This window comes from Bos javanicus, chromosome 5 (genome assembly GCF_032452875.1).
Source record: "Bos javanicus breed banteng chromosome 5, ARS-OSU_banteng_1.0, whole genome shotgun sequence".
Classification (NCBI taxonomy): Eukaryota; Metazoa; Chordata; class Mammalia; order Artiodactyla; family Bovidae; genus Bos; species Bos javanicus.
The window spans coordinates 85,392,452-85,408,141 of NC_083872.1; the positions used below are offsets into that span (position 1 = coordinate 85,392,452).

The 15,690-nt window shown below is 37.4% G+C and overlaps 1 protein-coding gene across 8 annotated transcripts in view; it reads left to right on the top strand.

Annotated features, from left to right (window-relative positions):
• DNAI7 (dynein axonemal intermediate chain 7) overlaps positions 1-15,690 on the top strand; it is an 88,028-nt gene that overhangs the window by 69,299 nt on the left and 3,039 nt on the right. For 7 of the 8 annotated variants that reach the window (XM_061417599.1, XM_061417600.1, XM_061417598.1 and 4 more), the window contains 5 exons: positions 3,195-3,270; positions 4,311-4,471; positions 7,601-7,757; positions 11,086-11,300; positions 14,054-14,221. In XM_061417599.1, coding sequence (XP_061273583.1) covers positions 3,195-3,270; positions 4,311-4,471; positions 7,601-7,757; positions 11,086-11,300; positions 14,054-14,221 — 777 coding nt within the window. The remainder of the gene's footprint in view (positions 1-3,194; positions 3,271-4,310; positions 4,472-7,600; positions 7,758-11,085; positions 11,301-14,053; positions 14,222-15,690) is intronic. The other variant, XM_061417604.1, reaches the window with a different exon arrangement.

Sequence of the window (15,690 nt, forward strand, 5' to 3'; positions counted from 1 at the left end):
AAATTTAGTGTAATTCAAAGAAAAACTCCACTTTGGTAATTGATGAGACTTGACAAAATGCTACATATTAAAATTTAGCTGTAAGAAAAAAGTACGTGGAAAATTTTCTGAAACAGTTAGGTTGAAAGAGTACTTTTCTTTAGCAGATATAAACATGATGATAATATCAAGAAAGAAGCATTTTTTCCAGCTTCACTGCCAAGAAACAGAAGGAGCTTTAAAATGTGTAAAACGCTGAAGGATTATAGGATCAATAAATGTGGTTTGGAGTTTACTTTTTGTGCAGGAGTATGTTCTAGCTGTGATGACAGGAAAACATTCTAGAATAATTATCAAGATTCAGGAGCTTGCAGCAGAGTGTAAATTGACCCATTGCTTCCATTCTCTAGAAGTCTAGCTTCAAAAAAGAGTCAATTAAGCTAAAGAATAACATAAAATTATAAAAATTGTGAATTATAGGGCAATATTTTGAGCTAAATACAAGATCATTCTATTGTGTGATGATAGAGATGAGGATAAATTCCTATTGTTGCATACTGAAGTACTGGGGTTATCAAGGTTCTGTTGAGAAGGTCTAAATTCTTTGGTCTCCCTGCAAGGTAGAAAACCAGTCTGATCTACATGCTGAAGAATTCTCAAATGTTTGAAACTGTGAATTGGAAAGCATGACTCCCTTGTTGGTTTGATATCTTTTGATACTGTTGTCAGAGAAAATCCTTCCTGTAAGAAAAAAATGCAGCTGGCTTTTTAATGGTAGAGAATATCAAAGGCCACTTAGATGTCCCATGGGTATCTCAAATTCAACATATCCACGATCAGATTTACTACTTTTTCCCCCCAAAGCAATTCTTCCTTTTCTTGATAATTGTTACCACTATCTATCTTATTACCTAAGCCAAGCGTTTGAAAATCAGTCTTCTATATCCATTCTCCATCCAAGCTATGTTGATTTACTTCCTCATCATCTCTCATCTAAGCTCCTTCTAATGACCCTGAGTGCATCTATCTTGACTTGTGCCCTGATCCTCTTACCTTGGACTTCCTATTCTGAATAGTTATTTATTTGTTTGTTCTATTTTATTTACTTATTTAGCTGTATCAGGTCTTGGTTGCGTCATGTGGGATCTTTTGTTGCGGTGCTTGGCCCCTCTAGTCGTGGCACGGGCTCCAGAGCACACGGTCTCAGTAGCCACAGCACAGGGGCTTAGTTTCTCTGTATCATATGAGATCCTAGTTCCCAGACCAGGGATCAAACCCGTGTTCCCTGCAATGCAAGACAGACTCTCAACCAAGAAAGTCCCTGGATTCCCTACTCTTTACTAAGCAATACGTCATCATCTGGCCACCAAAAAAAAACCCTTTCCAAATGCATTTCTTTGTGTTACTTTCCTAGTAAGTCTTTCGGGGGCTCTCTTCTACCTATAGAAGAAAATCTAATCTTTAGAGTGGCATCCAATGCTCTCCACAAGTTGGACCTTGCCTCTCTCCAGCTTCAAATCTTTACCCTCCTAGCCTGTCTCATTCCAACCATACCTGACCACTTGTGGGTGTTTGGAACCCTGTGTTTTGCTTCATACGTTTCCGCCTTCATTCACACTTGGAATTCTCTCCCACCATTTTTGAGAAGACCTAATTCTCTTTCAAGATTTAGTTCAGACTTTACCACCTTCCTGTAGGGTTTTCTATATTTACCACGCACACTGTCTTCCCACAGAATTAGCCACTCTTTTTTGCATTTCTCTCGTGGACCCCCTCCTGCACTACAGCACCCACTTTGTTGACCTGCTTCCCTCATAGACTGGCAGCTCCTTAAGCAAGGACCTTCGCTTTTTCTTTCTTTTTACTCCTAGTATCTAGTGCTGCCTGTACAATTCAGGCACTCAGTAAAGCTTCATTGAATGAATGAATTAGTAAGTGAGAAGTGTCAGAGGCCGGATGAAAAGGTTGGCAGAGAATGCATGGTATTAAAACTGGTCAAGAGGAAGATACAAAAAATATAGTGATGAGAGTAAGAGAAAAGATCATCTACTAAGAAGGACTGGGCCTTGTATGGTAGATGAGGATGAGCAGCATGGTAGGATTAACGGGTGTTAAGCTTCTGACTAGGATTCTGGTATGAGGTTCTTCTATTGCCGTGCAAAAGGACAGGTGGTGTTTGAAGGCAAATGAATTTTTCTGGATATAATCCTTCCTATTTGCAAATATTGGCACACACATGCTAAAGTTTTATAGTAGCACTGCATTTATCTAGTGTTTACAGTGTGCAACATTCTTCACTTTTATTATTTTATTGGACCCTTAGGCCAGTTATCTCCATAAGCTTCAGTTCCCTTTTTGTAAAATGAAGATAATAGCTTAGGATTGTTTACAAGAGCTATTATATGTCTAGTGCACAGATGCATGCCACATCAGTTGTTAGATCAGGGCTTTGTGACTCGTAATGCTTAAATGACTTGCTTAAGTTCACAAAGGTAAGTTAATGGCGTGCGTGTGTGCTCAGTCACTCAGTCATGTCTGATTCTTTGCGACCCCATGGACTGTAGCCTGCCAGGATCCTCTGTCCATGGAATTTTCCAGCAGGAATATTGGAGCGGGGTTGCCATTTCTTACTCCAGGGGATCGTCCTGACCCAGGGATCAAACCCACATCTCCTGCATTGGCTGGCAAATTCTTTACCACTGTGCCACATGGCATATTTAAATTCCTCTGTCCTCTTTTTGCACAGTAGTATTCTGTTTTGCTATTCCAGGATATAATAATATCTTCTACATTACTTAGGGCATGGCATCTTTAATTTTCTTGAGAGGCTTACCCAAAACAGGCTTTGGAATTACTCAGAGGGTTTATTGACAAAATCAAGCAAAATCAAAAACTTGGCTAAAACCAAATGCCAATATAAATAATATTTGTATAGCTTGCCTGGCTTCCTAGTCCCTCTGTTTTGTGCTTGGGGGTTTTCCACAGAGAATCTGAGCGACTAGCTCCTGGCCTTGTGAGGTTTGTGGAGATATGCTCTCATTTAAATTCATTTTTAAAGTATTATTTTTGAGTCCAGTTTTAGACCAGAGCAAGTGTCCATTTGGGGTCCTGGAATTACGGTAGCAGAAACCTAGTGGGAACTAGAATAGGAAGAGTGACTCTGGGCTGCGGCAGACACTGACGATCGCCCCCGTCCGTCCTTGTGTTCTCTGTAGTGTCCTGTCCAGGAAGAACCTGAAGCCACAAAATATGAAATGGAGATGAAATTACTAAGTGAAACAGTTTCAGCAGGTATTCTTCCAAGTCACATTTTTAGAATTTAACTTGACTGGGATTTTCTGCTTACAAAAGAAATGCAAGGATATTAGAAAATCAACTCAGATGTTGCAGAAGTATATTTAAAGCGAAAATTCTTCCTCATCTCTCTACTGAGATAACCAGTGTTAACAATTCTTTTGAATTTGTTGTACTCTGTCTCCATCTCTCTCTTTTTGATTTTAAATAAAACCATCAGGTCATATTATATGAATATTCTCATTGAAAGTTACTTTTTTTTCACCTAACAATATTTGTTATTGTACATACACACATAAAACACAATACATATTCTACTTAAATGGATAATATTCAACATTATTCTAAGTCAGAACACATTGGTAACCTTACTTTTTAAAGTATCTATGTAATGCTATGGGACATTATCATCTATTAATAAGGACTTAAATAAGGTTATTTCTAATTTTTTTTATTATTACAAGCAATGTTGCCTTGAACATTCATAAGCACACACTTGAAGTTAGAAATTTCTTCACACTTTTGTATTTAGTCTTATCATGGCAAATAACAATTGGATACAGTTTTTAAATGTCAAGATGATAGTGATGTCTAATTTGCAGAACTTCTAGTTTGAGATTTATGGAATCTTTTTCATTAACTTTATCATTTTGCTTCTTTCCCAGAAACTCCTTAGGAATGTATTTTTTATACAGTTCTTAGCATAGTTTTATAACAGACTTCTTGTCCATTTCACTTTTTCCAACACACTTTTTTGTCAACAGTCAACTAGGTTTATATCATTATAACTTTTCCATAATCCTTATGAGATAATTTACCTATGAAAAATATAAATGGAGCCCTCCCCTGCACCCTAATATTATGCATGCCTATTCCCACTTTAAAGTGAATGATTTTGAATTAACCACATTCTGAAAATGTGTAGTTGCTAAATAAAAGTTTTCTTTACCAGTATTAGAATGCCTTCATTTCCTTACTAAGAAAATACAGAAATGTTGTGATCTATTTAGAAACTCAATCAATCTGATTAATTTCAGCACAGGAGTTGCTGTTAGAGAATGCTTCTGAAAAGCCCTATTTCCTTGAAGAAAATGAGGTTGATTTATGCCAATTCACAACCCTGGGTGGAGTGTACCACTTGGATATTTTGGAGCTTCCTCCACAGTGTAAACCAATGAAGGGCTGGATGATTGTGGAAGTAGGTTGATTCTTGAATCAAAATTTATGGATAAAATAATTTCTCATGCTTTAACTTTATCTGAAATGATTTAACATCTATTTAACCCTAAAATGATTTAACCCTATTAAACAACCACAAATGCGGAAAATGTAATTTTAAGCTGTCTTGAATTTATGAATCAAAATCAGATACTAAAGGAGAGGAATCTGAAATAATAACAGATTTTAAAACTAGAATTCATACATGTTAATTTAATTGTAAACCTGTAACTCTGTTTATATTATGCCAATTTGGCCTTAATAATGACAGTCATTTTCAGGGGTCATCAAATTTTTTCTGTAAAGGGCCAGGTGGTAAATATTTTCAGCTCTGTGAGCCATACCAGCTCTGTTGCAACTCCTTAACTCTGCCATTGTAACATTAAAGTAGCCATTGGTAAATGAATGGACATGGCTGTGTTCCAGTTAAACTTATTTTACAAAAACTGGTGGGGGCTGGATTTTCCAAGGACCATAGTTTGTGGATTCTAGTCTAAATCAGTGGTTCCCAGCATGTGGTCCCTCGACCGGAAGCATCAACATCATTTGGCATCATCTGAGAATTTGCTAGAAATGCAAATCCATTGTCCCCACCTCAGTCCTACTGAATCAGGAAGTTTGGAGCTAAGACTCAGCAGTCTGTGTTTTAGCAAGACATACCCCAAAGTTTGAGAACCACTGGTCTGTATTCTTGATATACAAGTGTGGTCCATGAACCTGCAGCATCTGTAGCAGCTGAGAACTTGTTAGAAATGCATCATTTGGGACTTTACCTCAGGTCCACCGAATCTGCATAGTAACTGCACATGAAAGTTTGAAAAGCACTGATGTGGGCACTGCCAGTGGTATTGATGCACAGATAGCACTCACTGAGTAACAAGGATACTGATGGTAGCAGTTGTCAATCATTTTTCAAGGAGTTCTCGCTCTTGTTTCAGTAAGTAGTAACATTTGCTCTAGTATTGACTTAACTTTTAGTGGCCTACACCCCCAGATAATACCCCATTATGGTAAAGAATCTGCTTGCAATGCAGGAGACCTGGGTTCAATCCCTGGGTCGGGAAAATCCCCTGGAGAAAGGAATGGCTTCCCACTCCAGTATTCTTTCCTGGAGAACTCCATGGACAGAGGAACCTAGAAGAAGCCATAACTTCTTTATGCATAGGCATTCTTGAGTTAGTGTAGTATTTATCTTTTTTTTTTTCATTATCACCCCTCCAAAGAGCCTTTGTAGACTTTTTTCCTAACTGTCCCCCATAAAGTATTAATACCACATGTATACTGTATATTTACATATGTGCTGTATGTATATTTGTGTTTTATACCTAAAAGAGTACAATTTTTTCATGACCCCTCTAAACTAATTTTTACCCTCTTAGGGATAATATTCGGAGAAGGCAATGGCACCCCACTCCAGTACTCTTGTCTGGAAAATCCCACGGACAGAGGAGCCTGGTAGGCTGCAGTCCATGGGGTCGCTAAGAGTTGGACACGACTGAGCGACTTCACTTTCACTTTTCACTTTCACTTTTCACTTTCCTGCATTGGAGAAGGAAATGGCAACCCACTCCAGTGTTCTTGCCTGGAGAATCCCAGGGACGGGGGAGCCTGGTGGGCTGCCGTCTATGGGGTCGCACAGAGTCGGACATAACTGAAGTGATTTAGCAGCAGCAGGGATAATATTGCTGTTCCTTTCCCCTTCTCATAAATGAGAATGCAGTTATTAGGTTGACCCTGGAGAGATAATTTGGTTTGTAGCCCCTCTGAGGGACTTCCCCAGGGGCTCAGCAATGAAGAATCCGCCATCAATGCAGGAGACTCAGGAGACACAGGTTTGATCCCTGGGTCAGAAAGATTCCCAGGAAAAGGGCATGTCAACCCACTCCAGTATCATTGCCTGGGATATCCCATGGACAGAGGAGCCTGGCGGGCTACAGTCCATAGGGTCGCAAAGAGTTGGACATAATTGAAGTGACTTAGACACAGCCACTTTGAAGAATCTATTTGAATCAGCCTTCCCTACCTCAGAAATATCTGAAGAGCAGAGTGGAGTCCAGAAAGACACCCTTTGGTGGAGGTAGGCTTTCAAAACTCTTTATCCATAGGAAGGTCTAAGCCTGAACTGGGAATTTCAAGGATGCATACAAAGATCTGGTGTTCCTGAATTTTGTCCTGGTATCCTGATACTACTCTAAGTGCTCTATTTGAGGCCAGAGTATTCTCCATCACACTTATTTTTCTCTCCTGCAACAGAGAGACCTTCCTCATTTTCTAAGTCCCTTTTAAATAATCTCATACTTCCTCTAGAAATTTTCCCCAACCAGTTTTTCCTCTGTTTTGCAACATTTGTAATCTTCCCTTTCCTAGATCCATCTCTGCTAAATTCTGATAATAGACAAATCTTCTTTATCCCACGGACATCTGCTCTTGGCTTAATTTACTTTCTCCCCATCACCACCCCCCTGCTTTTTTAAGATGTAATTGATATATAACACTACATAAGTTTAAGGTATGCAATATGATGATTTTTAATTTCATTCATTTATTTCCACGCTTCTCAAAAGGTTGCTTATTCTTTCTGTCTTCACCCACACACCCTAACAAAGTTACTGGAACATGAGATTTGGGGTCCTATATATCTACTTGGTTGGTCAAATCTTTTAAGATTTTGTTGTTCAGATCTTTCTATAAGATGTTAGGGGAAAACCCAAATGAACTTTTTGGCCAATCCAATACTTTTGCCTTCTGGTGCCTTCTTGAAGTCATTTTGTAATCTTTGGCACATTAATTGATTTTTCTAAGTCCCAGTTATCTTCTCTGTTCAACACATATCTCATAGAATTATTGGAGAAATAAAATGAATAGTTAAGTCCCAGCCAGCCTAGAATCTGGCTTATAGAAGAGTTCTGAATTACATTCAAATGTAGTGATTCTTTCCCCTCAATCATTAGTTTTAATTTTGTTGTGACATTTTATTTGTCAATCTATAGTGAAATGTGACTAAACTGCAGTGTTTATTTAACATACATAGCTTACTCTGCATAACTCTGCATCATAAACTCTTACCAGTCAGCTTCTAACTTAGTGTTATCTTGGTCATTTTTAAAAGATACTCAAAGAGGGATTGCAGAAATATACATATCCTCCGGAAACTACAGAAGACCTTGAAGCAGAAAATGTTTTTCCACCCATAGAGGTCACGCTTGAAGTTCACGAGAATGTAATCTTCTTTGAGAATCCTATGGTTGCAAGGTGGGATGCTGAAGGTACAATGATGCCTTAACCAGCTTTGATAATTATGTAATGAAAAGAGGTATAATAATATAAATCCTTAAATCAAAATAGGAAATGGAGAATGTAAACTGAGTTTCTAATCATACATATTTCTGTGCCTATTCTAGGGTCTTTGTTTCCTTTTGATGGAAATGAATAGGGATGTTTTTAAAAAGAAGGAAATGAATAAAAATATCAAATAGTATAGCAAATCAAAAACAAATGAAAAGCCTACTCTCTCTTGAAATGGCCAAATAATTCAGATTGGGGTGATTAAATTTGATTATTTTAATGTTAATGATTTATAAATTGCAAAGCTTATTACAACCAGGTACTGAGGATGGGTGTCTTCCCAGGTGGCTTCAGTGGTAAAGAACCCGCCTGCCAAGCAGGAGACACAGATTCAATCCCTAGGATGGGAAGATCCTCTGGAGAAGGAAATGGCAACCCACTCCAGTGTTCTTGCCTGGGAAATCCCATGGACAGAGGAGCCTGGCAGGCTACAGTCCATGGGTTCGCAGAGTTGGACACGACTTAGCAACTAAACAACAACTGAGGATGGGGAGTGGGCAAATGGGAAACCTGAGAAAGAGCAAAACCAACCACTTTATGCCTCGATAACTTTTAACTACTGAACCATGGGAAATTATTGCTTATTCAAATTGTTAAATATCAATAAATCAGAAGTGTTAACAAATACAAGTTAATCATTCACCAATTATTAACAAATACCTGATTTGGGGTTGGCAGGCTAAACTTTGAAAGGTCTTGGTCTTGTGAATTAATGTATGCAAATCTGGGGACTCTTAGATTAAAGTTGAATAGCTTTGTTTTTAATGTAGGTGAATTATTCTACATCCATTTATTTGTGAAAAGGTTTACATACTAGATAACAGGTCTAGATAATAAGATAACTAAAGCACAGAGCTATTACTTTAGTTATGGGGGCAGAGAATTTAAAGACTATTTTGTACTTTAAATTTTTTTATGGTTGCTACAACACACTATATTTTTGCTTATACAGACATAACCACAAGACGTTTAGTGTAGAGATAGTTTATGTTTTAAAAACAGTATATTTCTATCAATACATTAAACCATAAAATATATCAAAATGAACACTGGGTAATTTTTTCCTTTCATGTTGCTTTAGAGGTTTCACTTTTCCTTTCCTTTAATGGTAACGTTCCTAAATATTTATTTATCAAATTAAAATTAGAATTAGACAAGATCAGTTATCCCACATGATTCAGGGAAATACAACAAGTAAAATTTGACTCTAACTGCAGTAATTATATGGCAGTAATCTACGACTCCATGGTTTTCCTGGTAAAGAATCCACCTGCCAATGCAGAAGACTGAGTTTCAATCCTTGGTACAGGAAGATGCCCTGGAGAAGGAAATGGCAACCCACTCCAGTATTCTTGCCAGGAGAACCCCCTGGACAGAGGAGCCTGGCAGGCTACAGTCCATGGGGTCACCCGGAGTTAGACATGACTTAGCGACTAAACAACAATTTTTATGGTTATAAATTAAAATAATTTTGTAAATGTAAAAACAGAAAGAGGAACTATATATAACTTAGTTTTCTAATATAATTATTATATTGAATTCAAGAGTCAAAAATAGAATTAATATAACACTGTAAAGCAGCTATACACCAATTTTTTAAGAAGTTTTAAAAAAAGTAGGTGTATGGGGATGAAAACTAGAGAGAGATGGGAATGACAGCTGAGGTTGGGAATTACTTTATTATTTATTACTTTATTCATTATCCAAGATAATTTTCATTAGGAGGATGGCCTCAATAGGAGGAGAGTTTAAGTGCGTAGGGACAATATTATATATTCCTGTCTACTATTGTTTATTGAATGCTTTAAAATTAATGCCTAAAAGTGTTTTATTTCTTTTTTCCAGTAAATTTTCAAATAAATACATGCAAAATTAAAAAAAAATTTAAGTCAAAAATAGCCAGTGGAACCTTTTGTGTGAGAAGACAAGAAAGCCAAGTGGAAATAAAGAGGGTGTTCTAGGAAAAGAATGATTCATTCCTTTCATAAAATGCTAAACAATAAGAAAGAGATAAATGAGACACGATTCCTTCTTCCAGGAATTTTCAAAGTTGTAGGAGAGGCAGACAGGGAAAGATACCATACACAAGGGGGTAGAGCAGTGAGGGGCTATATGATAGATGAAAGTGCTACGGAGCAGAGCAGTGACCGGGTCCCATCTGGAGTGCTAAGGACAGCTTCTCCTAGGATAGAATATTGAGCAGGTCCTTAAGAGACCAAGAGACCATTGATGTAGTATATTCTGTGTGGGCATAAGTCTTCATTCCTCTTGGGTATATTGGTAGGAGTGGAATTTCTGGGTTGAAGAGTAAATTGATGTTCAACTGTTTAAAAACTGCCAAGTTGTTTTTCAAAGGAGCTATAACCACACCACAAGGTTCCCCATTTTTCCATATTCTTGCCACCATTTGTTATTACCTATTTTTTTTATTAGAGCCACCCTAGTGGGTGTGAAATGGTTTTTCATAGTTTTAATTTGTATTTCCCTAATGCGTGGTAATGTTAAGCATCGATTTTTATGTATTTATTATACTTTCATGTAGCTTCTTTGATGAAATGTTTATTCAAATCTTTTGCCCATTTTTAAGTTGCGTTATGTTTTATTATTGAGTTGTAAGAGACACAAAAGACCACTTATTATATGATTGTGTTTAATGAAAGTAAAGAAAAGGCAAATCTTTAAGTATATTAATAGTTTCTTGGGGCTGGTGATGCAAATGGGAATTAACTATAAATAGACATAAGAAATCTTATTGGGAGGATAATAATATTCTAAAACTGAATGGTGGTGATGATTGCAAAACTGGGTAAACCGACTAAAAATAATTGTATACTCAAGATAGGAGAATTTTAAAGTTCTTTAAAAAGAAAGATGAAGACAGGTTCTCTAAAAGAGGAAGGGAAATGTTCTCTAGGAAGAAAGAACTGCATGTGCAGAGGCTTACAGGTTTATGATGTTGTTGGGGAAGAAAAGAAAAGTGTGACTGGAAAGAAGTCTGAGAAGTAGCAAAGAAGGAAGCCAGAAATGAGAGTCAGAGCTTCATTCTGAAAGTCTTGTGACCATGCTGAGGAATCTGGACTTGATCCTGTAGACAGGAAGAAACTCCAGTGAAGATGGTTTGTTGTTGTGATCCTATTCTCAGTGTGAAAAATCAATTTATACATATTAAAGTTAGTGGAGTGGTTTCATTCATCTTATTTTTGCAGAGGAAAAAATGGAACTAATGTCTTATTAATCCTAATTATAAAGGTAAACAGTGGAAAACTGATGGCATCAGCAACGTGTCTTACAAATCAGAAGAGAGGCTTATAACATTCAACCTGGAAACTTTTTGTCCTGTTACCTTAATTCAAGATGCCCATATTAATATGCCATACCAGTCATGGGAGCTAAGACCACTTGATGTGAATAAAGTACTTCTGACTATAACTACAGTATTTACTGAACTTCAAATACAAATCAAGGTAAACCGCTGTTATAGCAAGTCATACCAAAGAGTTAAATCTCTTGATGACTATAAGAGTGTGTGTCAAAACAGTCAATCACTGATGATTTACATATTGAAATATGTCTTTTATAAATATATTGAAAATATACCTTGAGCTGGTACCCCACTCCAGTACTCTTGCCTGGAAAATCCCATGGACAGAGGAGCCTGGTAGGCTGCAGTCCATGGGGTCGCTAAGAGTCGGACATGACTGAGCGACTTCACTTTCACTTTTCACTTTCATGCACTGTAGAAGGAAATGGCAACCCACTCCAGTGTTCTTGCCTGGAGAATCCCAGGGATGGTGGAGCCTGATGGGCTGCCGTCATGGGGTCGCAGAGTTGGACACGACTGAAGCGACTTAGCAGTAGCAGTAGTTTCTAAATAAAATACTGAGTATATAGGAAATAACATGTAAAAGTAAAGTATACGTTTGTGCCCTAAAGTTACTAGGAATAGAGCAATTGGTGAAACTCTAAGTATGGTTGCAGTATGACTTTCAGAGGTTTTGGTCCAGTCTTAGAGTGATCTTATCACAGGAAGATAGCACCCAGCTGTTTGAAATCCCTTTTGAGTAACTCCATTGCTACCGAGTCTGACTCTATGATTTCAATACCTGTAGACCACGAAATTTTTGTACCTTATTTTATGTTCCTGGTTATGTTGCAGTGTCTCCTAGTTTGTAGTCTATGGGAACTTGAATAGAATTTGTATCCTGCTATTGAAGGAAATGGCAACCCACTCCAATAGTCTTGCCTGGAGAATCCCAGGGACAGAGGAGCCTACTGGGCTGCCGCCTATGGGGGTCGCACAGAGTTGGACATGACTGAAGCGACTTAGCAGCAGCAGCATTGTGTGAAAATTGTATTACTGTTAATTATGTTGAATTGGTTCATGGTGCTTTTCAGGCCTACTATATCTTTCTACTTTTCTGTCTCTTCTATTAATTTTTTTAAAATTTTATTTTATTTTTAAACTTTACAATGTTGTATTAGTTTTGCCAAATATCGAAATGAATCCACCACAGGTATACCTGTGTTCCCCATCCTGAACCCTCCTCCCTCCTCCCTCCCCATACCCTCCCTCTGGGTCGTCCCAGTGCACCAGCCCCAAGCATCCAGTATCGTGCATCGAACCTGGACTGGTGACTCGTTTCATACATGATATTATACATGTTTCAATGCCATTCTCCCAAATCTCCCCACCCTCTCCCTCTCCCACAGAGTCCATAAGACTGATCTATACATCAGTGTCTCTTTTGCTGTCTCGTACACAGGGTTATTGTTACCATCTTTCTAAATTCCATATATATGCATTGGTATACTGTATTGGTGTTTTTCTTTCTGGCTTACTTCACTCTATTGAGACTCCAACTAAAAATCTTAATTTATCTACTTTAAAAAATAACTAATGTATAGTAGAACAATATGTAACTTTGTTCTGTATTTTCCAAATCTCCTCTAAATATGTTATTATACTTTCATAATTAGAAAAAAGAAATTACAGAGTCTGAAATTTAAAGACAATAAGTAGATTTAGTATTTGCTTGAGGCTGAAGTGGGGAATGGATATAAATAGGCATAAGGGATTTCACTGAGGGGATGAAAATGTTCTAAAACTGATTTATGGTGATAGTTGTACCAGTCAACAAAGTTACCAAAAAAAAAGAAAAAAATCACTGAACTGTGTACTTGAAATGCATGAATTTTATGTTATGTAAAATATACCTCATGAAAGTTGTTTTTAAAAAGAGATTTTTTTTAAAAAAAGATATAACCTGAAATTCTTTATGAATGTGGCAGGAAAGCTAGAAGATCATCACACTTGGTTTTTAAGGTCAGAGGAGAGATGTGAACTCTATACACCAGATTACCACTTTTCAAACTTTAAAACTGGATAATAATTTTGCATTATTATGTTAAAATCTTATACATATAAAAAATTATGATTTTTAAAAGTTGCAACATGGTTGCTGTCAAATAGCTCTTCCACTTCAACAGGAGCACATGCAGTATTCTTAGATCATAATTTATAAAGTAGGCAACCAAAGAGATTCTTGGATTGCTCAGATGAGCCTGAGAAAAGTTGATAAACTGGTTAAGGTAATGTGGAAACTTTGAGGTGGACCTTTTGGATCAAGCCTAAAATATGTCTGTCCTGCATTCTTTTTAATATAGGATAATACAGGATTTTCTAAAAACGAAAAATAGTTCCTGTTGTTTAGTCACTAAGTTGTGTCCAACTCTTTGCAAACCCAAGAACTGCAACAAACCCTGTCCTTCGCTATCTCCCGAAGTTTGCTCAAACTCATATATATCGAGTTGGTGATGCCATTCAACTATCTCATCGTCTGTCTCCCCCTTCTCCTCCTGCCCTCAATCTTTTCCAGTGACTTGGCCCTTCACTCTGGCCCTTCAAGTGGCCAGAGTACTGCAGCTTCAGCTTCAGTCCTTCCAATGAATATTCAGGGTTGATTTCCTTTAGGATTGACTGGTTTGATCTCTGTGCTGTCCAAGAGACTCTCAAGAATATTCTCCAACACCATAGTTGTAAAGCATCAATTCTTCAGTTCTCAGCCTTCTTTATGGTCCAGCTCTCACATCTGTACATGATTACTAGAAAAACCATAGTTTTGTATAAAGAACCTAACAGCTGGACCTGGAATGATAATGAGGTAATAATTTCTTTAACTTACTTATATAAAAGCTTCTTTTTTCTTATTGAAACTAGGAAAACCTCTGCATGTTAGCTTCAATCAAAGTAAATAACAAAAATCATTCTTCTATTTTGGAAGAAAAGTGGATGACTCCTGTTTCTTTCATTATTGCTTTGAAAAAGGCTGGACTGAATATCTTCCCTACTGGACACTCTCATCTTTATGTTGTTATAAACTATAAGGTAAGAATGAATCCTTCCAAGTTTAATGTGATGGACATTTAGAATGTTAGCAAGTATTACATTTTATATAAATCTTAAGGTATACCAATGAGTTTTCTATATTCACTTATATGAGATTATAGTTAGAAAGGAAGGAATAAATAGCAAGACTAGAAATCCAGTGATTTCTGGCGAAAAAGCTGATTTAAAACTCTACATTCAAAAAATTAAGATCATGGGAACCAGTCCCATCACTTCATGGCAAATATATGGGGAAACAATGGAAACAGTGAGAGACTTTATTTTCTTGGGCTTGAAAATCACTGCAGATGGTGACTGCAGCCATGAAATTAAAAGATGCTTACTCCTTGGAAGAAAAGCTATGAGCAAACTAGATGGCATATTAAAAAGCAGACACATTACTTGGCTGACAAAGGTCCATCAGGTCAAGGCTTTTCCAGTAGTCATGTATGGATGTGAGAGTTGGACTATAAAGAAAGCTGAGTGCCAAAGAATTGATGCTTTTGAACTGTGGTGTTGGAGAAGACTCTTGAGAGTCCTGTTGGACTGCAAGGAGATCCAACCAGTCAATCCCTAAGGAAATCAGTCCTGAATATTCATTGGAAGGACTGATGCTGAAGCTGAAACTCCAATATTTTGGCCACGTGATGCAAAAAATTGACTCATTTGAAAAGACCCTGATGCTGGGGAAGATTGAAGGCAGGAAGAGAAGGGGACAACAGAGGATGAGATGGTTGGATGGCATCACCGACTCGATGGACATGAGTTTGAGCAAGCTCTGCGAATTGGTGGTGGACAAGGAAGCCTGGTGTGCTGCAGTCCCTGGGATCACAAAGAGTCGGGCATGACTGAGCGACTGAACTAAACTGAAAAATCTAGGGTTCTCTCAAATTTAATATTCTGTAGAATGATCTTCATATTGACACACGGAGCACAACCACAGCTGGTCAGTTTAGTGCAGAGGTAGTCTGCGCAGCATCCCATTTTGTCTGCTTTCTTTCTTCTTCCAGAGTGCATATATGGAAGATTTCTGAAAAGAGTAAATGACTCAGCAGTTTCCCAAACGTGATAAATCAAGTGAAATTAAATACATACAAGGACCACTGATCATTAAAACCCACTTCCTCCTACTTCACAGAGTCTTCCTGTCTGCATATTGCTTCATGTAACTCATAAGTTGAGTTAAATGAGATCCTTCCATGTTAAACTGTGAGCTCCTTGAGAGTGGTGACCATTCCTTAATCAACTTTGATTTTTCTAGCACCAACCCTATTCCTAGAATACAGTAGATGTTTGTCAAACATTCATGATACATAAATTAAGACAGAGTGAGTTCTAATCATGAAAGATGTTTTGGGCAGAAGAATTCTAAACTCAAGAAAAAGCTTATAATATACCAGAAAATGACAATATAGGTAGACACATACTGGAAATAATCACATTATAAGAGTGTATACATATATGCATAG